Source organism: Heptranchias perlo, chromosome 7, assembly GCF_035084215.1.
Source record: "Heptranchias perlo isolate sHepPer1 chromosome 7, sHepPer1.hap1, whole genome shotgun sequence".
Taxonomy (NCBI): domain Eukaryota; kingdom Metazoa; phylum Chordata; class Chondrichthyes; order Hexanchiformes; family Hexanchidae; genus Heptranchias; species Heptranchias perlo.
In genome coordinates, this window is record NC_090331.1 from 67,543,845 (window position 1) to 67,569,750 (window position 25,906).

Consider the following 25,906-nt stretch of genomic DNA (forward strand, 5'->3'; position numbering starts at 1 on the left):
TTGGATATGAATGTAAAAGGTATGATCAGTAAGTTCGCTGATGATACAAAAATTGGTAGGGTGGTAAATAGCGAGGAGGATAGCCTCAGTTTGCAGGACGATATAGATGGGTTGGTCAGATGGGCGGAACAGTGGCAGATGGAATTTAACCCGGAAAAGTGCGAGGTGATGCACTTTGGAGGGACTAACAAGGCAAGGGAATACACAATGAATGGGAGGACCCTAGGCAAGACAGAGGGTCAGAGGGATCTTGGTGTGCAAGTTCACAGATCCCTGAAGGCGGCGGAACAGGTAGATAAGGTGGTAAAGAAGGCATATGGGATACTTGCCTTTATTAGCCGAGGCATAGAATATAAGAGCAAGGAGGTTATGATGGAGCTGTATAAAACACTGGTTAGGCCACAGCTGGAGTACTGTGTGCAGTTCTGGTCGCCACACTACAGGAAGGATGTGATCGCTTTGGAGAGGGTGCAGAGGAGATTCACCAGGATGTTACCAGGGCTGGAGCGCTTCAGCTATGAAGAGAGACTGGGAAGATTGGGTTTGTTTTCCTTGGAGCAGAGGAGGCTGAGGGGGGACATGATTGAGGTGTACAAAATTATGAGGGGCACAGATAGGATGGATACTAAGGAGCTTTTTCCCTTTGTTGAGGGTTCTATAACAAGGGGACATAGATTCAAGGTAAAAGGCGGGAGGTTTAGAGGGGATTTGAGAAAGAACTTTTTCACCCAGAGGGTGGTTGGAGTCTGGAACTCACTGCCTGAAAGGGTTGTGGAGGCAGGAACCCTCACAACATTCAAGAAGCATTTGGATGAGCACTTGAAATGCCATAGCATACAAGGCTACGGACCAAATGCTGGAATATGGGATTAGAGTAGACAGGGCTGATGGCCGGCGCGGACACGATGGGCCGAAGGGCCTCTATCCGTGCTGTATGACTCTATGACTCTATAATCATAGCTCGGAGATAACAGTGTAAATAATAATAGTCGCGAGCTTACTTGTATAATAAAATTATTGAAATAGACATAAATAATACAACATTTCTAATGCAAAATGCATTGATGTGAACAACAATTTATGCAGATGATTGCATTTTACATTAAGGAGGAAAAAAACATAGTCAGTCAATAAATTGCAGCACAGGGACACCAAGCAACGCGTGAACATTTTGAATAGTCACTCTCCCACATCCAACTCCCCACTGCGCCAATTCACAAAGGCATTCAACTCCCTCCAGACACAGTTCAGAGATACTATATTCATCCACGCCCCCTCTTTCACTGCCTTCCCCTATCCCTCTGCTCCAAACCCATTTCCTCCTCACCAAACATTCTCCACATTCCACTTGCTACCTAATTTTCCCCTCCTGTTTCTACCCATGCTCATTGGCCAACACATTGAAGAGGTCCAGCTCCTCCTCTTTGCGCACTTCCAGTCTCTGTACACTAGAGACGAGAACTCCTGTTCTCATGAGAGTTCCCGCCCTCGGCCACCTGACTCAGGAGGAGCAGGATAGAGATGGAGGGATTTTTAATTCTCCTAATTTCTAGCTACAAGCATGAACAGGGTCTCAATATGCTGTGTCTACACAGAAAACAAACAGTTGGCCTTGGCTGAGTTTATTATTGATATATTTTCAGACATCCATCTTGGTTCTTTAGATTTCAGAAATCATGTTGAGTCACTCACTAACCACGTATGCCAAAAATTTCTGCCCTCCTCTTCAGGGCCTCACGCACAATAAAATACATTTGCTGAGTGGATGAGCATATTCTGCCTCCTTCTGAAGTCTCCGCCATCTTGGATGCTGATGTCAAGCCATGTGACATTAAGAAGCAGCTGAGCACACTGGGTACAACAAAGATTATGAGCCCTGATAACATCCCAGCTACAGTGCTAACTGCACCAAAACTGGTTGCCCATCTAGCCGAGCTTTTCAGTGCAGCTATGACATTGGCATCTGCCTGACAATGTGGAAAATTGCCCAGGTATATCCTATCCACAAAAAGCTGGACAAATCTAACCTGGCAAATTACTGCCCTATCAGCCATCTCCCAATCATCGAAGTGATGGAAGAAGTCATTAATAGCTTCATCAAGCAACATCTACTCACCAATACTCAGTTCATGTTCTGCCAGAATCAATTGGCTCCAGACATTGATGCAAAAGCTGAATGCCAGAGGAAAGGTAAGAGTACCACTCTTGGAGATGGAGGGATTTTTAATTCTCCTAATTTCTAGCTACAAACATGAACAGGTATGGCATCAAGAGGCCCTCACAAACTTAGGTCAATGGGACCTAATGGGAAAACTCTTCAGCAGCTGGATTCATATCCAACACACAGGAAGATGGTTGTGGCTGTCGGAGGCCAGAACATCACCGCCCATGTTACTCAGGGCAATGTCCGTGGCCCAATCATTTTCAGCTGCTTCATCAATGATAATCCCTCCGAGGGGCAGTTCGCTGACAATTCCACAGTGTTCAGCTCCATTAATAACCCCTCCGATAATGGAGCAACCCATGCCAGCCTACAACAGGACCCGGACAACATCCATATTTGGGCTGCCAAGTGCCGGTTAATATTTGAGCCACGTAAATGCCAGGCAATGATCGTCTCCAAGAAAAGGCTCCTTCACCACCGTCGTCAAGTTCCCCCACCAACAACATCCTGGGGTCACCATTGACCAGGAGGTTAACTAGTCAAGCCATATCAACACCACAGTTGTAAAAGCAGGGCAAAGGCTGGGCAACCTGCAACAAGTGACCCCTCAATGCCTCTTACCATCTAGATGTCTCAAGTCAAGAGTGTGATGGAATACTCACCACTCATCTGGATGGGTGCAACCTGCAACCTCAAGAAGAAACTCAACAACATCCAGAACATACTGTACAAAATATACACACATGCAAACATACATACATGTTTTAATGTGCAGTGGTGGAGTTTGCTCCAATCCTAGGAATGGAATGGAAAGAAGTGCATGCTGCTATATCCCTTTACTGTCAACTGCAGTCCAATATTGCTCCTTCATGCGGCAGCAGCTCCAATTCAGCATCCCCAACTAATATCTAGTTCCTGTTGCACCCCCGCCCCCCTCCCGTTGCTCACGGTCCCTTCTGCCCCCTCCACCACCATTCTTACTCCTCCATCTCTGCTCTGCCTGGTCTTACCATATTGGTGTCAGTGCATCCGCTTCCTTGGGCTCCAGCGCCACTTGAATATAATGCAGCGGCCTTCAATTCTCTTCTTCCTCTCCCCCTCCCCCCCCCCCCCCCCCCACAACCCCTCCAACCAACTCTTGCTATGCTCCATTACCCCCTCTCCTTTCACCCCCATAGCCTCCAACGGTACTCTGCCTTCTCACTTTCCCCGACTACCTCTAATCTTGCTCTAACTTCTCCTCCTAACCTCTACCTCCCCCCTCATCCAATCATGCTCTACCTTCCCGTTACCTGTGCCGGCCTCTAACCCTGCTCTAGCTTTCCCTTATAACCTCTTCTAGTCTCCAGAATCACAGCCTTCCCTCAGCCTGGTCCCATTATCCCCCACCCTCCAACCCCACTTAACCTGACAAATTCATTTGATTTTGACTCCCCCACGTAGAATGCCATGGGCAATCGAGTTATAACAAATATATCCATAGTCAATCATTTTAAAACAGATAATTCAGCTAGCTGTCAAATTAATAGCATAACTCTACCGATTATTTTGTTTTATTTCAAGGATTTAGTACACCACATTATCAGACACAAGACGAGAGAATAAACCCCTTTAAGACAAGGGAGGATGTCTTTCATTGAGCTAGACAAATGTACCAGAAATTGTATTCATCAAGTTAATCTTTATCTATTTGAACTTTAATATTGCTGACCACAAGATTAAGAGAATACATTTCTTTATCTTTCATTAAGCCAGATAGACACAACCTTTAGTTCACTTTATCTATCTATTCACCCAAACAATTTTAAGTCATCAATCAAGACTAAAGCAAAACTCTTGTTTTAATATGACAGATAAAATTATAGGTTGAATTTTAAGTTAATTTCTACAGAGAGCTTAAGTTTTTTTTTGTTAGTATGTGTTTCCCTCCCCCACAGCACTGAACCAAAGTGAAGCTGTATTTTTTTTCTGTGCACCTGATTGATTTAGTGTTTCTGCTGTGGCAATAAAATGAAAGGAAACCTCCCCACCTGATTTCCTCTCTTACAATCCGCCCACGCGATGCTTAGTGACCAAGCATTAAAGTCAAAAATCAAGCTCATTGTTCGTTGGGCACAACCTATTTCTACCAATGAAACACACTGAATTTGCACTGTAATACCTGGAAATACAAACTGTGGCCCAATTTTAAAAATAACCATGTACTCTCTCTCTCTCTCTATACGTCATTGAGTATTGACATGAATATTCATGAGGCCAAAGCATTCAGTTCCCGTATGTGCAAATACACTGGAAACACAAATTGGATAATTTTCTTAACACTTTCCATAAACTTGCAGTCATACTATATATATTTGATCATTTATATAACTACAATCATTTTAACAGATGACAAAGTAACTATAGTACCCACTACCCCCAAAAACACACTCACCCTCAGATTAATTCCATCACTTCCCAAAGTGTCATTCAACTGTATGTCAGAAACTATGGCTGCCAGATGTCAATTATTTTAACAAAGACTAGTTGGTACATGTATCGTTGCTAGTGCTCAGGTTGTGACCAGGGTACTGGGGTCCAGAACATAATTGCTACCAAGGCCTATCCTGCTTATTTGTCTTTTTTTGCAATACCCATAAGCACATTACTCAGTTCCCTGGTCCATCAATTTGAGGTATCACCCAGACCCAGCCGAGCAAGCACCAATTTCACTGAAACCTCTGGCAGCCACAGGGTATACAGGTGCTTTGTCCCAGTTTCAGTTCCGCAGAATTCACGGATTAATGCTTTGTATTTTCAGATTGTCTGTAAGGTGATTTAGAATGGCCACCTCTTCAATAAACTACTCACCCTGAAGATATGACAGAACATAAAAAAGTGCAGCAGGTCTAGTTTACATATTCAGGCACACATACTGAGATTTTATTAAGCTATTTTTCTAGAACAGTGCTGATTAGTAGAATGCTGCAGAGGAGATGATTTGAATTATATAAAAAATAAAATAAAGAGAGGATGAACTGTGTAACTCATTTGTGTCTATGCATTTAGTTTTTAGGTCATCCTCACCCATGTCCTGTAAATCATGTCTCTCATGCAGTATCCAGGAGAAATGTTACTGAAGCAAAACTCATGATCGTGCAGGGTGTAAATGGATATGCATACAAAGCCATAATTACAACATACAGTTTGATCTGATAATCATAAACCACTATTTTCACCATGACTGCAAAAAAAGCTTTTTTTTTAATATGGATAAATATTCGAAGAAACATGACCGGATTAACTGTATTTTACAATATCCTTGTGCAAATGCTTAACAAAAAAAAAATGAAAGGGTGCCAGGATATCTGGAACTCCGAAAACATAAATACAGGATGAAAGGCCCCAGGTCTTTTCCAAAGTGCATGGAACTCAACAGTCACAGATCGTGAAGCTCATGAACACAAGCCTCTCTGTTCTCTTTAGCAATCTATTGAAATTAAATATCACCTGGAATGGCAGGAAAACTTTTACAGTTTCCAAAACAAATACGTTAACCAAATGGCAGCTAATTAAAAAAGATCTTGCAGTTATACTCAAATTTCTGATCCCGCAGTATTACAGCCCTCTCTCGGAAGCAGTTTGTTCAAATAAAATTACACATTTGTACAGTCGAAAAAAGGAAGGCACCACAGTGATGGCTTGCAGGTTTGGCCCCAACTCCATTGGATCACCGATTTGAGAGGTATTGAGCAAAGTTGAAGAGAAAGGGAAAATCAGAAAGGGGATTATAGCGGGCTGCTTGTTGAACTCGGGTCACGGCGGGCCGCTTGTTGAACTCGGGTCACGGCGGGCCGCTTGTTGAACTCGGGTCACGGCGGGCCGCTTGTTGAACTCGGGTCACGGCGGGCCGCTTGTTGAACTCTGGTTATAGTGAGCTGCTTGTTGTACTCGAGTCACGGCGGGCCGCTTGTTGTACTCGGGTTATGGCAGACTGCTTGTTGTACTTGGGTTATAGTGAGCTGCTTGTTGTACTCGAGTCACGGCGGGCCGCTTGTTGTACTCAGATTATAGCAGGCCGCTTGTTGTACTCAGATTATAGCAGACTGCTTGTTGTACTTGGGTTATAGTGAGCTGCTTGTTGTACTCGAGTCACGGCGGGCCGCTTGTTGTACTCAGATTATAGCGGGCCGCTTGTTGTACTCAGATTATAGCGGGCCGCTTGTTGTACTCAGATTATAGCGGGCCGCTTGTTGTACTCAGATTATAGCGGGCCGCTTGTTGTACTCAGATTATAGCGGGCCGCTTGTTGTACTCAGATTATAGCAGGCCGCTTGTTGTACTCAGATTATAGCAGGCTGCTTGTTGTACTCAGATTATAGCAGGCTGCTTTTTACACTCAGATTACAGCAGGCTGCTTTTTACATTGTAGAACAAAATGGGCGGAGACCCGTGGGGCTGAAAGAAGTACATGCCCAGGGAGACCAGAAGGAGAGAAAGATGAGAGTGGGGAGACCACCAAGAAAGTAATTTGTAGAGGATCACATTTCTTACCACCCTGCCCACCGAAACAAAAACCTGTAAACTGTGGGACACAGAATTATTTTACAGGAATGTGTTTCTTTTAAAATAAATTAAATTGCACATATCCCAATGGTTACCAGCTACATTTCTTGTCATTTCATCTTTCACTTACCTCACTTAAAAGGCAGATCTTGTACTGATAATAGGGTCCCTCCACTGACTTTAGGAGTAGAGGAGAAGATATTGTTCATTTGAAGAATGTCAACAGGAAATTACATCAACTTCCAGTGCATTTAGAATTGTAATTGATGGCAGTATGCCAGTCTGCTAGCTATTCCACTGGGAATGTATTACAGAATTTTTGCTCCAGAGTGTGCTGAGGAAAAACAATGTACAAGACCAATTGCATCTTCCAAGACAATCCCAGATCATGGCAATAATATTCTAAATTTTTACAAGGAAAATTATATTTGGGAATTAAATCCAAATAATATTTCTGTAATTTTTATCACTGAAAAAAAAGTCTCACCATGATAACTCCTTCAAAAAAAATCATGGGGTATTGTAAAGAATCATGATTATTCCTAACATGTTTTTTATGTCATGTCCATTTTGGTTAACTCATATTTGAACATCAAGTGCTGAAATACTAGAATAATGACCATCGCAATTAAAGTTAACTCAGCTTCACCACACTGTCAGATTTGTAACTCCCAATTCAGTATCCTTCCCCAGTTAGGGCACTGGCAATCATTAGTTATGCAGAAAATATTCAAAAATTGAGATCAATACAGCAAAACAAAATAATGTTTATTTTAATTTTTCACAATTATTTATTTTACAGAAGGAGTTGCGATGTTAAGAGCCTCCTTTTTAAAAGGTAACTGACAGACAAAAATACATATTTTTATAGATATTCTTTCATGGTGCCTCTTCACACAACTAAACGCACTCGGTATTAAACAACATAGCTGCTGTTTCTTTGTGAATGTTCATTCTCTTGTGCTAGAATACATTAAATGATTTATTAGTACTAGTAACTGCAATGCTAAATATTATATGAATCATACAGCCTTTGGGGAGTCGGCAGTGCCTCACTGTAAGGGCATTACAGACTGCAACGTGCGCTGCGCTGGAGGAAAACTGAATTTGGTCATAGATATCTGCTGTTTAAAGAAATAAATATGAAGAACTGATAAATAAGGTAATTGCCCAAAAGATAAGATGATCCAATTTTTAATATTAATTTTTTCCCTTAATTATGTTTTTTTAAAAATTAACCACAACTTTTGCTGAACAGGCAATAATGGCAGATGGAGAAATTAAAATTATATTTTAGGAAAATGAGACACATACACACACTTTCAGAAAATCTTAGTGAACAGACAAGAAACTGCCAATTTTATTACAAGGTTATTTCTATTTAAAGCGTGTAGCTTGTGTGTCTAGTATTTCATAAAAGTAAAATGCATGGGGGGGGGTTGCTTTAAGTTACTGGGTTATAAGAAGAAATAATTTACCAATTTGACTCTCGTATCAACAATATAAGAAGTTTATTTTGGTTACGGACACTATTTAAGAAACACCAGGAGCCCTGTAAAGTAATCATCCCTCTGGTAAAATGGGAGCAAGGGTCCAAGGGGTATAAAAGCAGGGTTACTCAGATACACACTTGATTTTCCTTACAGCAGACAGTGTTAGACATGGAGCATTTGCTGGACCAAAGGGAGAGGTTACACAGCAACAGGGGGATGACATCAAAGCACAGTGATCCGGGGAACAAGTGTACCGCACCATGAAAGTGGCGGGTGCTCCTGTGATCCCACTCCACGAACTTCCCAAACTCAGTTGCATCACTGTGGGGACATGTTGGGTGGAAACACGAAACTGAAGTATCTGGCTTTGTTCATTTTAACAAAAAAAATAGTAAGCATAAATTAAAAAGGGATACATTGGAAGAAAAAAGCACTATTGGATTATTCATCCATATTTTAACACTGCTCCAACAACTCATGCCCTTCCAAAAGTAAAAATCACAAAAACTAATGAAGAATAATCAAAATGCGATCTATTTTTTTTTAAAAGCCTTGAGCTCATTGATGAAGAAATTTTGCAGCACATCCAAAGTGAAAAATTAGTAGTTTACACAAATTCAGGCCTCCCATTAATGAGCTCATCAAAAAAAGAATACTTTGAAGTGTTACCAGAGGCACAGACTGATGCCTAGTAGCAGCTCATTAGAGTCACTGCCCTGGCCAGAATTATCATGGCACACACTGAGGGAAGAGAGCAATTTCCCAGCCTACAATATGAGGACCTGGAGTGACCTAGCAGAGAGGGAGACCTGACTCAAAAATCTCCCAGCCAATAGGAAATTTAGTACTTTAATGAAACACCAAAATAATTTATGTTCAGATTATTATTTTCTTCAACAAAAATACACACCCCAGACACAAAACTTGAAGCACCAGTAAATCTTATTATTGTTTAAATTTTCCTTATCGTATTTTTTGATGGCATTTTTTTTAAACTATTGAATTATACTCCAGCCATATTTTTTCAGCTCATCATTGGCTCAGTCATGTTTTCCATCACATATTTCGCTATATTCAGGCCACAAAAAGATTAAAATAGTCCCTGACCTTTCATCCATTGGAATAGCTATCTTGGGAAAACAAAATAGTACTTCCCTATAGCCTAGTATCCATGCAACAAGACACAAGCAAATGGCGCAAGCTGCCGGGCACGAAGAAGGAAAAATGACAATATTTTAATACTAAAGGTGGTGATTCCATTCAAAGTGCTTAGTTCATGCATGAGAAATTGAAGATACAGAAAATCAGTCAGACTAATGAAGTGAGGTTTCATTCTTCTGCATTTCTTCTGTGTTATGTGCATTATGAGCCATACCTGATTTTTAAAAAAAATATTACAATCAAATAAAATACATGGAAGTGCAAATATTATCAGAGCCCTGCACAGGCTATGCAGCAGGTAACCATACAACACAATTTCATCCCACAGCTGAGTATCATACTTGGTTCAAACATGTTGCATGACTATGAAAACGTCTCATATGCCAACCAAACAGCATTCACTTTCACATAATTTCTTCCAGTCACTAAAATCCAGATGAAAATCTTTGTAAATGGTGAATTCTTCAAGACTGATCTCCGTATAGGGCATCATGGAAGTTTACCAATAACAAGGTACAGTCAACAGCACAGAACACCCATAAACAAATGGGATAACAGCACATGAGAATATTTCTATGAATACTGCGTCAAGCTTTAAGAGTTTTAGGTACAATTTTTCTTTTAATCTGCAACTGTGCCATAGTCTCCTCACGTTACCATCACTGATTATACAAAATAGCGTACCTTTATTGTGCTGAAAATGTAATTATGTACCTTAAAAAATTGAAATTAAAAAGTAATACATCAAAATAATTTGACCAGGCTGGTATGTGAAAACTGCGACCAGTGTCAATAATTATCTTCTTTTTCCATGTTGCATTGCAAAGTCAGGATTGCCACCCAGAGCCTCAGCCTATGCAGTGTGTGGAGGGTAAATTGGTATTTTTCTCCTACAATTGTGCACTCCACGTCTGGATAAGTAAGCTTTAACATTTATATTGGGTACGTGGCTCATTTGAGAGGCGTTAAAGTATCATTATCAAGGTGCGGCATGATTGGTGTGTACTGTTTTGTTACTACTAATGGAATCACTTTTTCATGAATCAAGTTTCAAAACTACGTATTTCCACAATTTTTTTTTAGTTGTTCTAGTGATTCTTCAATTTCAACAAGAACAAACAAAAGCATTTCGCCTATGTTTTTAAACAGAAATTTTAGCCCCAGCAGCTCGTCTACAGGGAGGAAGGGAAGTCGTTAACTTCCAAATGAGTAATTTCACACCAGCATTGGCAACGGTACAGCAGCAAGTCATCAATTATTTCAGCTCTAGGTGGTGCATTGCAGCATAGGAACTTAAAAAGGAGTCTTACCCACACAAAAAAAAATGTTAATAATTAAAAATGGCAGAATTACCCCTTACAGGTACTTCCCAATCTCAGCCAAGTCATCAGATGGAGGCACTGAGTGAAGATTAATAACGGGGAGAGGGGGGCCACGGTGACTTTCTAAGCCGATGACCTTAAATTCCTGACTAAAAGTTAACACTAAAACTTGCCCGGCTGGCTATGAGGGAGTCATTTAGGAAAATCACATTTTTTTTCTGGTGTCCTGACCAACATCCCTCCCTCAACCAACACGAAGAAAATAAGCCATTGTGAGACTTTTATTGACTGCAGCATTTGCCGACATGACAGTAGTCACTGTGCTCAAAAAATACTCCATTGTGTGAAGTGCTTTAAGATGTTTCAACTTGATAGGGTGCTGCATAAGTACAAATATTAATAGTTTCCCTACATCACAACAGTGACTGCACTTCAAAAGCACTTAATCGGCTGCGAAGCGCTTTGGGACGCCGAGATTGTGAACGGCACTATGTAAAATGCAAATTGTTTATTTTTTTCTGATATTCTGACAGCCCTCCTGTGGTACGTTATTTCTTCTGCAATGATTTTCCACTTTATTTCTGCAGCTGTTGCTTTAGTATCACTATCTCTTTTGTAATCGAACTTGATTCAAAGTATTTTTGCAGTTCTCCCTCTTATTCAATTGTCACACATTTTAGGATTAGTGACTTCTTCGGCTTCAACCATCATTTTATCATCACAAGCTTTTAGATTGTCCAGCTCCCGCCTCACTTTAGTCGAATCATGATCAGCAACGTATCAAGACTGCAACTCTTTGCTAGGGAGGCCCACTATGTGCAATCTTTTCCTCCTATTCCATTTTAAGCAGTAATCAAGCTTTTAAATAATCACATTTTGTGAAGTTATGAAGTAAATTGCTCATTCCAGGGGAGAATCTGTAAGACTTATACACGTCAGGGTGTCAGCCGTGGCTCAGTGGTAGCACTGACACCTCAGTCAGAAGGCTGTGGGTTTGAGTCCTACTTCAGAGCCTTGAGAACAAAGTCTAGGCTGGCATTACTGAGGGAGTGCTGCACTGTCAGAGATGCCGGCTTTTGGATGAGATGTTACACTGAGGCCCTGTCTGTTCCCATCAGGAGGACCGAAAAGATCCCATCGCTCTATTTCAAAGAAGAGCTGAGGAGTTCTCCCCCATGACCTGGCCAATATTTATCCCACAACACCACTAAAACAGCTAATTAGGTCATTATGGCTTTACTGTTTGTGGGAGCTTGCTGTGTGCAAATTGGCTGCCACATTTCCTACATTACAACACTGACAACACTTCAAAAGTACTTAATTGGCTGTAAAGGGCTTTGGGACGTCCTGAGGTCGTGACAGGCATTATATAAATACAAGTCTGTCTTTCTTTGATTACATCTATCTTCGAGTGTTTTGTGGCTCTTCACTGTTTTGTTTTAATTACATATTTTTATAGTCTATATTTCCCTCCACAGGTAAAGGGAAGGCAGCACAGTACTCCATCTCTCCACTATGAACTTCCAACTGTCGCTTGCCCACAGCTGCTCCCAGTTACTGCTCTTCTCTTTGAAAACACGTGACATTCAAACTCCTGGCCCTCTGAAATCTAACACAAAAATTATCTGCGTGGCCCAAGATGGGCAGTTTCAGGAAAAACTGTTTTGCTTCTGGAACAAAACAAACTAAATGACAAATATTTTAGTAATGCCCTCAAATATTCCAAATGTTTATGACAATATTTGTCATATGAAAATATAAACAGTCTAAAGTGTCAAATGTTCAAAATGTGTTCTTTAAACTTACTGCAGTTTTCCAATTCGCTCTGGTGCTATCATTTCTATTTACGTTAATAGTATCCAGGAATTGTTAAAAATAAAACAAAACCTACAATGAATAAAATTAAACACAAATGTTGTTTGCATACATTCAATATACAAAGTGACTTGTGGAGACTAACACACATTTTCCTGAGTACCAGGGTGAACCAGTGGTGTAACACAATGTTAGAGATGAACACATGGAGGCTATTGTTAATCACTACCAGTAATGATTTACAGAATACTGTAAGGACTTAGTAACCTGTGTTTGAACTGCACAAATGATATTGTACATGGTCTGCAGTTAGTTGTGACCTCAGGGCACCAGAGCAATTCATGAGAGTTGTCTTTTGCGATACCATCAAATGACACTCACTTAAATGTATTACTGTACTGTCACTCAAAGCTGGGTATTACTGTACTATTACTCATGTACAGTGAACTGACAATTCTACTCTAAAGAAAGATAGAAAGAAAGAAAGACTAAGAAATTTATGCTGAGATAGAGATTGGTGAGTTGCAGGTTTCTTATAGCTTAATGCATACTTCAGCAAACCATTTCAGCAAGCGATTGTTAATTCTGCATTTGAAGCCTGTGGAATGGTGTGTCTGGGAGAGAGCTGTTCAGATGAGAGAAGCAGAATGTGATTCTTCACCAGTTGGATTGTGTTCAGAAATATTGGACAGATATTAAACGTATGGGTGCAACTGTAGCAGAACCTGGGATTCTGGCATAAACATGCAGATCTGGCCTAGCTGTGGTATAGCTTCAGATATCAGCATTTTGTTTTTTATATAAAATGCGTGAGAATCTTGAACGTGATATGTTCCATTAATAGAGTTGCAAAAACCAGCGTCAGCCGTGGTTCAGTGGTAGCAATCTGGCCTCTAAGTCAGGAGGTAGTGGGCTCAAGCCTCATTCCAGTAAGTACATAATCTAGCATGATACTTTAGTGTAGTACAGAGGCCCTCTCAGGTGGGTGTAAAAGATCTCATAACATTATAGAATCAAAGAACAATACAGCACAGGAGGCCATTGTGCCTGTGCTGACTCTTTGAAAGAGCTATCCCAATTAGTCTCTTTCCCCATAACCCTGCAAATTTATCCAATTCCCTTTTGAAAGTTATTATTGAATCTGTTTCTATCACCTTTCAAGCGGTGCATTCCAGATCATAATAACTCAGCATAACAATTGTTTTCCTCATGTCGCCTATGGTTCTTTTGACAATTACCTTAAATCTGTGTTCTCTGGTTACTAACTATTTCAAAGAAGTGCATGGGAGTTCTCCCCGGTGTCCTGGACAATACTTATCTCTCAACTAACATCGCTAAAACAGATTATTTAATCATTATCACATTGCTGCTTGCTCGCAAATTGGCTGCCGTGTTTCCTACATTACAACGGTGAATACACTTCAAAAGTATTTCATTGGCTATAAATCACTTTGGCACATCCTGAGGCGTGAAGGGCACTATATAAATGCAACAGCTCCCCCGAGAACTGGGAAAAGGGTCAAGCAGTCTGGACTCCCTTTACCTGGAGCTCTACACAACAGCTCCCCTCCCCCAACAGACCCCTGCAGTGAGAGGGATTAGCTGATGCCACTGAGAGCGCATACCCAGCACTGGCCCACAGCTGCATGCAAAAATCAACCCAAACCAAAAACACCCCTGAAGAGAGAGGGAGAGCCCTCGAGAACCCTTGTCCAGCTGTGCTTCCCCAATCTTGCATTCACCTCTGACCTGAAGCATGTTAAATTACTGCAGAAATGTGCACAATTAGGATGTAAATGTTGTGCTTAACACGTACAGTTGCACTGTATCAGTGTGAAAACCAGTGTACAATTTTTCTCTTTTGTAAAAAGAAAATTAAATGGTTTCTATCTGTTAATTTTTTTTAATGTTTTCCAGTTTTTCTGTTTTAACTTGTTATATGTCTGGTTGTAATGTTGAGTTTCTTGAAAATCCCAATAGGTACAGGAATAAATCGAGAGCAGGGTGAGGATTGACCAAATTAGCATGTACCAAAGACCCGAGCAATGGCTGTAACCCAGCTCATCACACTCACTTTTAAGTTCAAGTTCATTATTGCTATTTGATTGTGGCAATTTACAAATTTTAACACACAATAAATACTTGCGTTAAAACAAAATGAACTATACAATCCTATTTTTTGTTAATCACTACGTTATTCTTTGTACAAAATGAAGCAAGAAGTGTTCCAAAAGTCTAAGGACTTAATCTATCCACGTCATAACAATTTAAGGCCACCTGTCACAACGAGTGCTCCAAATATGGATGCTATCCAGTCTCAAATCATTGCGCAAGTTGTATCAAATTATACATTGCAAACTCAAGCCAACATCTTACTCACAGTCCTGACCTGATAGAACAAATTCTAATACTCTCGGAAAAATCATCAAGCCAGAATAGCGCATTCAGAAATACACTGTGCTGCACGTTACCAGCAATTGAACTCTTCAAATATTTCAGGGTTAGAAAATTCTCCATGAGGAGGACAGGGAAGTCACGTCACACCACACAAAGTACAGTTTTAGCTTTCCAACTGAAGGCTTGGTCACTTGGCCATTTCAGACCAATTTGCTTTAGAAACGTAAAAATACACACTCCTCCCTCAACCAATGCAAACAAAACAGAGTAACTGGCCATTTCTCTGATTGCGATTTATGAAATGTTGTTGCTGCAAAATTGCTTCATCATTTGCATTCTTGATTATGCTGAATCAGTATGGTCTACTTAAAGATATATATATCAAGAATGCAAAGTGTAAAAGTCTACTTAAGAAAGAAAACTTGCGTTTCATATAATGGAGAATATGCACATTTCATCCCAAACTTTACCCAGAAAAATAACATCTTAATTAATGTTAAAAACTGTAGAATTGATAGCTACAATAGTAAAAGTAGGGTCATCATTCTGAGAGAAACACAGCATTCAAAAGATGATAATATTGTAATAGCCAGTTTTGGTCAGCACTATGAAGTACAAGCTGCACTTACTGAGTTATATTAAGCATGCCCCAGTACTTTGTCTTTAATTAATAATAAAGGAATGCTAGCCAACTTCCGGGTCTGTACTGGACTGGCATTTGCCAAGTAAGTTGATGGTCAACTAATGCATCATGTAGGGTCACTAAATATCAAAACAGAATGTCAATGTCTAGCCCACTATTATCTGACTAAACAATTAACTTGAATTGTATCAGGGAATGAATAATTGTGTCTAATAATTAACTACCTTTTGAACAATGACACTTTGTAGTTTTTAAAGTATGCATAATTAATTTTCTTGGGCTCATGAAGATTTCTTTTCTTGTAAATTTCAGAAGTGTTGAGGTTTAACAGTGATGTATAAAGCAGAGCATTTCTTGTCTACAGTATCCCCTCAACTGAAAGTTTTGTTTTAAGATTTTAATTTTTCTTTTTGTGCAGGAATCTCACTGCACTGACTCTAGTTACTTTTCTTCTTCACTCCCGTTATGACGGCACTCACTTTTGCTGGAGTATGCTTTCAAAGTCACCAGCTGCCCTTTGGTAATTCACCCAAGTCAATGGCAACCAGAGATTGACTCTTCAGCCATATGTGACATCACAGCCGAGCACGATCCTGCCCTTACCTGGTGGGCACTCTTTCCTGCAGGGATGACTTGCCAAAAAACAGGAACAGAAATGAACCCTGGCTTATTTTACCCTGCCTAACCAAATGTAGTACTGGGGCCATTTGTAATACCCTTTTAGTTCTCAATTGAGATTACCTGGCTCAGCACAGAGTGGAGAACGAACCCAGGACTTTCCTGGCATGCACGGCTCAGTATGACATTGGCTCAATTGGGGAAACTAGCTAAATACCAGCATGTTAAATTGATTCTTTATTAGAATCCCACTGCTGTATATGATATGGTGGTATAGCATGTTGAAACGCCATCACCTGTGCTACTGAGTAAAAGGGCATGTATTGTCCACAGTGGACTTCTCAGTCATGCTGTCTGCATATGCCAATCAGAGCATATGTGCATCCCCACATGAGAAAAGGAAAATCACTAAATGATGCACTTCCAAGTGGATGACTTCAGGGTGGCCCTGATAAAAACCTGGAAGTGATATGCTCGCCCTCTCTTTCAATTCGGATAGTGTTTGCGTGAAGCACTCAAGAGATAGAAGAGAAAATAAACTTTAGAAGGTCAATCCTTCAAAATAAAATCAAGCTCCTTAAATTGAATGAACACTTCAGATTTGACAAAATGTTTTCCCCACTTTTTTGTCAAATGAACTATTCCATTGGTGGAACTCTAAATTGTACAATAAATCTAACAGCTTTTTTCAACTTGGTGTCCTGGATGTTACCATTCACCTGGGTTTCTGAATTTTAAAAAATCATGTTTTTAGTTAAGGGCTAACTGCTGGAAAGAGGGTAATATTTTGTCCTTTCCCCCTCTTTCCATGTGACTCTTCTGCACTCTCAAACGGGATCAAGGGATATGGGGATCAGGTGGGAAAGTGGAGTTGAGGTTGAAGATTAGCCACGATCTTATTGAATGGTGGAGCAGGCTCGAGGCGCCATATGGCCTACTCTTGCTCCTGTTTCTTATGTGTCCCTTTAAGGGCTCCACTTATATAATAAGCAAAACTATGGTCCAATCAAACTAAAGGCATTTAAATGAAGCAACACAGTCTCAGCAAAATCAAAGGGAAGCTTAACAACTAAATCATAACATAATTCCCAGACATTCCTGCGGTGCCCACCAGTCGGGGAAGGAAGGAATCTCTGGGCCTATTTTGGTGGACTACTGGGTTGCTCCAGGGTCACCAAACAAGAAGTGCCCCTTTTAGGGCACCGATAATATAAGAAACACATGGTCCAGCCAAACTAAAAGAAGCACAACATAAACAAAAAAAGTCCCAAGAAAAGCAAAGTGAACCTTCCCAACTAAATCATAATGTTATCCTTATCTGTAAGGCACTCTCATAACCTGCAGTGAAGGAGGAAGGAATCTCTGGGGACAAGTGAAACCATTTCCAACATTTAATAATTAGGCATGCGAGCTTTTACTTTCCTAACGTCGTGTTCGGTAACATTTTTTGTTGTAACTCTCAGAACTCGCCACAAATTGCAAACTCCACGACGGTGCAGCAGTGAGTGTAAACATTTCCTAAATAACAACTCGGTGACTGGATGAGTCTCCAGCAATGTCGCATCGGCTTTTCACATCGCCCCACCGTCCTCCGGACTCAGAGACCGCAACCTGCCCTGGGGTGGGGGTGAGGCTGGCCCACCCCCCCGGTATATGGGCTGAGACAGGCTCCAGTGCATGGGGGGCGGGGGGGGGGGGAGGAATCTCATTTAATGTCTCCGGACAGATGCACGACCCAAATATCACTGGATATCGGGGGCGCATCTCTGGTGAAGATTACCGCCCCCGAAATCCGTGTTATACATCCGGAGACACAGGGAGACGGTGCACAGCAAAACCTCCCCACCCCCGCCCCTCTTCATATTTCAATAAAACATTAGATAAATTACTCACAAAGGCAAAATGTGGATCAATTATATAATCGTTGCGATACGGTGGATCTGCAGAAATGCCGGCGGCTTCGGCCGGAGGGCGGGACCGCGATCCGCTCAAGTTTCCCCGCAGTCCCGTGTACATCGAAATCCAGGCCTGGGGGGGGGGGGCGGGGATCCCAGAAATACCTCCCTCAGACCCGGGGGTCCCAGAAACACCTCCCTCAGACCCGGGGGTCCCAGAAACACCTCCCTCAGACCCGGGGATCACAGAAACACCTCCCTCAGACCCGGGGATCCCAGAAACACCTCCCTCAGACCCGGGGATCCCAGAAACACCTCCCTCAGACCCGGGGGTCCCAGAAACACCTCCCTCAGACCCGGGGGTCCCAGAAACACCTCCCTCAGACCCGGGGGTCCCAGAAATACCTCCCTCAGACCCGGGGATCACAGAAATACCTCCCTCAGACCCGGGGATCACAGAAATACCTCCCTCAGACCCGGGGATCACAGAAATACCTCCCTCAGACCCGGGGATCACAGAAACACCTCCCTCAGACCCGGGGATCCCAGAAACACCTTCCTCAGACCCGGGGATCCCAGAAACACCTCCCTCAGACCCGGGGATCCCAGAAACACCTCCCTCAGACCCGGGGATCACAGAAACACCTCCCTCAGACCCGGGGATCACAGAAACACCTCCCTCAGACCCGGGGATCACAGAAAGACCTCCCTCAGACCCGGGGATCACAGAAATACCTCCCTCAGACCCGGGGGTCCCAGAAATACCTCCCTCAGACCCGGGGGTCCCAGAAACACCTCCCTCAGACCCGGGGGTCCCAGAAACACCTCCCTCAGACCCGGGGGTCCCAGAAACACCTCCCTCAGACCCGGGGGTCCCAGAAACACCTCCCTCAGACCCGGGGGTCCCAGAAACACCTCCCTCAGACCCGGGGGTCCCAGAAATACCTCCCTCAGACCCGGGGGTCCCAGAAATACCTCCCTCAGACCCGGGGGATCCCAGAAATACCTCCCTCAGACCCGGGGATCACAGAAATACCTCCCTCAGATGCGGGGATCACAGAAATACCTCCCTCAGATGCGGGGATCACAGAAATACCTCCCTCAGAAGCGGGGATCACAGAAATACCTCCCTCAGACCCGGGGATCACAGAAATACCTCCCTCAGACCCGGGGGTCCCAGAAACACCTCCCTCAGACCCGGGGATCACAGAAACACCTCCCTCAGACCCGGGGATCACAGAAACACCTCCCTCAGACCCGGGGATCCCAGAAATACCTCCCTCAGACCCGGGGATCCCAGAAATACCTCCCTCAGACCCGGGGATCACAGAAACACCTCCCTCAGACCCGGGGATCACAGAAACACCTCCCTCAGACCCGGGACCACAGAAACACCTCCCTCAGACCCGGGGATCACAGAAATACCTCCCTCAGAACCGGGGATCCCAGAAATACCTCCCTCAGACCCAGGGATCACAGAAACACCTCCCTCAGACCCGGGGATCACAGAAATACCTCCCTCAGAACCAGGGATCACAGAAATACCTCCCTCAGACCCGGGGATCCCAGAAATACCTCCCTCAGAACCGGGGATCCCAGAAATACCTCCCTCAGAACCGGGGATCCCAGAAATACCTCCCTCAGAACCGGGGATCCCAGAAACACCTCCCTCAGAACCGGGGATCACAGAAACACCTCCCTCAGACCCGGGGATCACAGAAATACCTCCCTCAGAACCGGGGATCACAGAAATACCTCCCTCAGACCCGGGGATCACAGAAACACCTCCCTCAGACCCGGGGATCACAGAAACACCTCCCTCAGACCCGGGGATCACAGAAATACCTCCCTCAGACCCGGGGATCACAGAAATACCTCCCTCAGACCCGGGGATCACAGAAATACCTCCCTCAGACCCGGGGATCACAGAAACACCTCCCTCAGACCCGGGGGTCACAGAAATACCTCCCTCAGACCCGGGGGTCACAGAAACACCTCCCTCAGACCCGGGGGTCACAGAAATACCTCCCTCAGACCCGGGGAGACCAGAAACACCTCCCTCAGACCCGGGGATCACAGAAACACCTCCCTCAGACCCGGGGATCACAGAAACACCTCCCTCAGACCAGGGGAGACCAGAAACAACTCCCTCAGACCCGGGGATCCCAGAAACACCTCCCTCAGACCCGGGGATCACAGAAACACCTCCCTCAGACCCGGGGGTCCCAGAAACACCTCCCTCAGACCCGGGGGTCCCAGAAACACCTCCCTCAGACCCGGGGATCACAGAAACACCTCCCTCAGACCCGGGGATCACAGAAACACCTCCCTCAGACCCGGGGATCACAGAAATACCTCCCTCAGAACCGGGGATCACAGAAATACCTCCCTCAGACCCGGGGATCACAGAAACACCTCCCTCAGACCCGGGGATCACAGAAACACCTCCCTCAGACCCGGGGATCACAGAAATACCTCCCTCAGACCCGGGGATCACAGAAATACCTCCCTCAGACCTGGGGATCACAGAAATACCTCCCTCAGACCCGGGGATCACAGAAACACCTCCCTCAGACCCGGGGGTCACAGAAACACCTCCCTCAGACCCGGGGGTCACAGAAACACCTCCCTCAGACCCGGGGGTCACAGAAATACCTCCCTCAGACCCGGGGAGACCAGAAACACCTCCCTCAGACCCGGGGATCACAGAAACACCTCCCTCAGACCCGGGGATCACAGAAACACCTCCCTCAGACCTGGGGAGACCAGAAACAACTCCCTCAGACCCGGGGATCCCAGAAACACCTCCCTCAGACCCGGGGATCACAGAAACACCTCCCTCAGACCCGGGGGTCCCAGAAACACCTCCCTCAGACCCGGGGGTCCCAGAAACACCTCCCTCAGACCCGGGGATCACAGAAACACCTCCCTCAGACCCGGGGATCACAGAAACACCTCCCTCAGACCCGGGGGTCACAGAAACACCTCCCTCAGACCCGGGGGTCACAGAAATACCTCCCTCAGACCCGGGGAGACCAGAAACACCTCCCTCAGACCCGGGGATCACAGAAACACCTCCCTCAGACCCGGGGATCACAGAAACACCTCCCTCAGACCCGGGGGTCCCAGAAACACCTCCCTCAGACCCGGGGGTCCCAGAAACACCTCCCTCAGACCCGGGGATCACAGAAACACCTCCCTCAGACCCGGGGGTCACAGAAACACCTCCCTCAGACCCGGGGGTCACAGAAATACCTCCCTCAGACCCGGGGAGACCAGAAACACCTCCCTCAGACCCGGGGGTCACAGAAATACCTCCCTCAGACCCGGGGAGACCAGAAACACCTCCCTCAGACCCGGGGATCACAGAAACACCTCCCTCAGACCCGGGGATCACAGAAACACCTCCCTCAGACCCGGGGAGACCAGAAACACCTCCCTCAGACCCGGGGAGACCAGAAACACCTCCCTCAGACCCGGGGGTCACAGAAACACCTCCCTCAGACCCGGGGATCACAGAAACACCTCCCTCAGACCCGGGGAGACCAGAAACACCTCCCTCAGACCCGGGGGTCACAGAAATACCTCCCTCAGACCCGGGGAGACCAGAAACACCTCCCTCAGACCCGGGGGTCCCAGAAACACCTCCCTCAGACCCGGGGATCACAGAAATACCTCCCTCAGACCCGGGGAGACCAGAAACACCTCCCTCAGACCCGGGGGTCCCAGAAACACCTCCCTCAGACCCGGGGAGGGAGGAAGCTGCCGCTCCCGTTCTCACCAACGCTTTCACGGGGCATGGACTGACGGTCAAACGGGAGGGAGTTGAAGCGAGCGGTCACTCACCACGGGGAAGGGTCTCCGCTAAATCCAGTCATCCCGAGCAGCCCAGTTGTGTCGGGAGCAGATGAAGGATTTTCCCTCCCTCACTGCGGCTGCTGCCGGCTCGGTCCCTCTCCAACAACCATCAAATGGTTTATTATTTTTTTCTGTGGTTTTATATATAATTTAAATTTTCTATTGATCCTTATGGCTCTTTTGGGAAAAAAAAAGAAACAATCCCCCCCCCCCCGCCCCAGGCCGGCTGTTATTGCGAGCAATGAGAATCCGCTGATGGAGCCAACACGCTGTGGTTTGAGCTCTCTGCCCCGCCTCCTGCTCCCGCATCCTTCCCCTTCACGGTCACTCCTCGCTGAGACGGCGGGGCCGTGGACACAACGACATGCACGAGTTTCCCCATCCCCTGCCTTTTCTCTCCAAGTCCCCGGGAGTGTGGTAGGAGAGCCCACCCTGTTCAGCCTCTCGCCCGATCCGCTTGGCCCAACCCCTCCTCTCCACAGCCCCAATTCTGCATTTCACTCCCAGCCCAGGTGCGGGGCCAGATCGGGGAGGGATTGATCCAAGTGGGCTTCCTCTGTGTCATTTACACAGGGGCCGCCCCCACACACACCACACCACCCACCCACCCGCGTCTCTGCCGGATTGGGCTCCCGACTATCGCAGCAGCCTGGGTCCGGGGATCCTCTTAGGTGAATAAATGGGAGGATCGTGTCAGCATTTTTCATCCTGATGTGTGCGTTCATGCATCAGTGTTCACACCAGGCCAGAAAGGAAACTTCCACGGGTGGAAATGCACTGGGGGGGGGGGCCTTCCCTTAAAAATCATTAATAATGTGTGGAGATTTATAATGAGATCCTGCTCCTGCCTTGTTTCTAGAAAAGACTTTTTCAAGTATCATCAATCATATGGGGGGGGGGGGGGGGTGGTGGGTTGGAGATAACACAACGGTTTAATGCAAGATGAAGATGATAGGGGCCAGTGCTCACTGGCCCGGTCTGTGTGTTGGAAGGATTGGCAGCAGCTCAATGGGTTGGGGAACGATCAGTTCTCACGCACAATGCTTTCTTGTGAAATGGCGATCAGTTTTTATTATCAAGTAAAATGTTCAATTGCAAATGAAATGTAGGACCAAGAAAAAATACAATAGCCTGTTTTAGTAAAAGGCCAAACATTTTTACAGACACTTAATAATATTACCTTGCTTCTTTATGAGAAGTTTACAATACAGTTCTAAAAGGAAGATGCAAGTAAAGCACACAATACGTGAGCATCCGACAAACTTACCCTGGCGAGTAGATTGTTTCCGCCACTGCTAAATTCCCAAATTCTGGGGTAACTGGGAGAAGACGCCAAATGAAAGTCAGATACCTTACCACATGGAAGGAGAGAAAATTGGAGAATGCCACCAAGCCCTACAGTCAATATATGTTTACAAGATAATCTGTGAAATAATTATGGGTACTGAAGCCTCGTTCTAACTCACTGCCGAGACAGATAAATTACTGGGTATGCAAGACATGTCTATATGAATAAATATATATTATAAACTTGGAACTGGTACAATACTTTATCATGACTGAATGAAAGAAAGACTTGCATTTATAGGCGTCAGCTTGGCCTACTTCACAGCTCTTCATCCACTGGATCAGAAGGTATGGGCTTCAAGCCATCTCACCTTCAGTGCAGTGCTGAAGGAATGGTGCATTTGCGGGAGTGCTAACCTTCAGATGGGATACTAAACTGAGGCCCTAAACATGAAAGACACCATGACAGTATTTGAAGAGAAGCAAGGAATTCTCCTGGTGTCTTGCCCAACATTTCTCCCTTATTCATCTCATTGCTATAAATGGGACATTGCTGTGTGCCAATTTACTGCTGCATTTACCTATATAACACAGTGAGTGCACTCAAAAAAATAATCACGTAGCAAGATCTCATGGCAATGACACAAATGACCAGTTAATGCTTTGGTGGTATTGGTTGAGGGTATCTTCGCTTGGACACTGGAAGAATTGTACTGTTAGATCATTTACATGCACCAGAACCTTAACACCTTCTGTCAGTACTACGTGAAGTATCAGTCTAAATTATGTACTCAGGTCCTGAAGTGCAGTTTAAAATCCATAACTTCTGCCTCGAGATAAAAATCCTCCTAACTGAACCATATTTGTACACATTGTACAACAGCTTTTCTCAATAAAGTCTTTGTTTTGCTCATTAATCAAAATAATCTAGAACACTCTGTCCTGTGTGTATATTTGTAAGGAATATCTAAGAACTGTACAAAATTGTAACTACATTGAAAGAAAAGGCAATTACATTTTGGATGCAATTTTTTGCTCATGAGCTCCTATTGAATAATTTACATGAAGCCCAAATAGAAAAGGCATTTATAAATCATATTACTATTTTACTTACTTTTTTTAAAAAAAGCTTTGTTCTGTGATGTGACCACTGCTAAGGAGTTCTCTATTTTCAATGCTGGGAACAGGGATACGCCAAGAAAAGCTCCTGGCTGCATCATGAAGGTGTGGCACATTCACTCTGCTCCATTTTTTGATCTGGGAAGTAGGAATTATGACCACGCGAAAAAAAGAATGAACTGGGTAATATTAATGATGTGGAGATGCCGGTGATGGACTGGGGTGGACAAATGTAAGGAATCTTACAACACCAGGTTATAGTCCAACAATTTTATTTTAAAATGATTTTAAAATAAAATTTTTGGACTATAACCTGGTGTTGTAAGATTCCTTACATGAGTAATATTAAGTAATAATACAATGTTGTAACAAATTCAGGAAGAATCGCTATTTAGAGAGAAACAGCACAATTGTATTTTATAAACAGCACAATTGTAAACATGAGAAAAAAATATTTTTAAACAGCTGTACTTAGACAAAGTTTATGATTTCCAAAAAAGAGCCAATAAGTGCTCACAGAAATATATGCTTGATGCCACAGCATGTTCCCACTTGTGTATTATTCCAACTATAGTAATTTGTTTATTTAGCAACCATTTATACCAGGAAGAATTCTGTTTTAGATTTGGACAAGAATTCCTTTGAGTTTGGTCCAGATAAAGAGCCATTTTCTGATCAACTCTATAAGATGCATATTTAAAATAGGCTTAGTACAATTGCAGTGCAGAATTGGACTCCCAGTAAGACAGCTTGGGTTCGTATTCCAGTATTAGCAATCATAGGAACTCAGCTCATTTTTATGAATCTACTCACTAATTCTTAACCACAACTCTCAACAGAGTGCTTCATAGCAATGGAGTGCTCCTTTGTTAATGATGTAGGGAAAAAACCTCAACAGGACTTGCACAACTGATAGCGCCTGGCAAATACAAATGAGGAAGGCCGTTCAATCAATTTTGGCATATCCATCCAAAAAGACTCTACGGTCCTCCCATAATATCATTTAATTGTTTCTTAAATAATGTCAATACTTTTACCTGAACTACTCTACTCAGAAGTCCATTCCATATGTTGATCACACTGTGTGAAGAACCTCGTGACATCACTCCTACATTTGCCCTTTATTAGTTTAGTCCTGTGTCCTCTTTAATGGTTTGTTTGAAATAATATTCCGGATCAACCTTTTCAGACCATTTACTATGTCTATTAAGTCACCTTTCAGTTGCCTCCTTTCAAGGTCGAACAGCCCATGTTATTCCAATCTTTCCTTGTACCTCAATCTTTTGATACTAAAAAGCAAAAAAGAAAGACTTGCATTTATTTACGCAAAGAAACGCAGCAGCCAATTTGCACAGAACAAGGTCCTACAAAGAGCATTGTGCTAATGACAAGATCACCTGTTCTTGATGATGGTTGAGGGATAAATATTGCCCAGGACACCGGGGAGAACTCCTCTGCACTTCTTCGAATAGTGCCATGGGATCTTTTATGTCCACCTGAGAGGGCAGATGGGGCCTCGGTTTAACGTATCATCTGAAAGACGGTACCTCCGACTGTGCAGCAATCCCTCAGAATTGCACTGGAGTGTC

At 43.9% G+C, this 25,906-nt stretch overlaps 2 protein-coding genes across 7 annotated transcripts in view; one reads left to right on the forward strand and one right to left on the reverse strand.

The window, feature by feature from the left end:
- Positions 1–22,097, reverse strand: part of hecw2b (HECT, C2 and WW domain containing E3 ubiquitin protein ligase 2b) — a 293,802-nt gene extending 271,705 nt beyond the window's left edge. For 4 of the 6 annotated variants that reach the window (XR_010963450.1, XM_067987771.1, XM_067987768.1 and 1 more), the window contains exon 1: positions 21,900–22,097. The gene's annotated coding sequence lies outside the window, so the exon portion shown is untranslated. Of the gene's footprint in view, positions 1–6,839; positions 6,926–18,051; positions 18,147–21,899 lie in introns of those variants that run through there. The other 2 variants (XM_067987769.1, XM_067987770.1) reach the window with 2 other exon arrangements.
- On the forward strand, positions 18,107–21,964 carry LOC137324011 (collagen alpha-5(IV) chain-like). The gene has a single exon (XM_067988180.1). The coding sequence runs from the start codon at positions 18,107–18,109 to the stop codon at positions 21,962–21,964; it is 3,858 nt and encodes a 1,285-aa protein (XP_067844281.1).
- Positions 22,098–25,906: the final 3,809 nt, after the last annotated feature.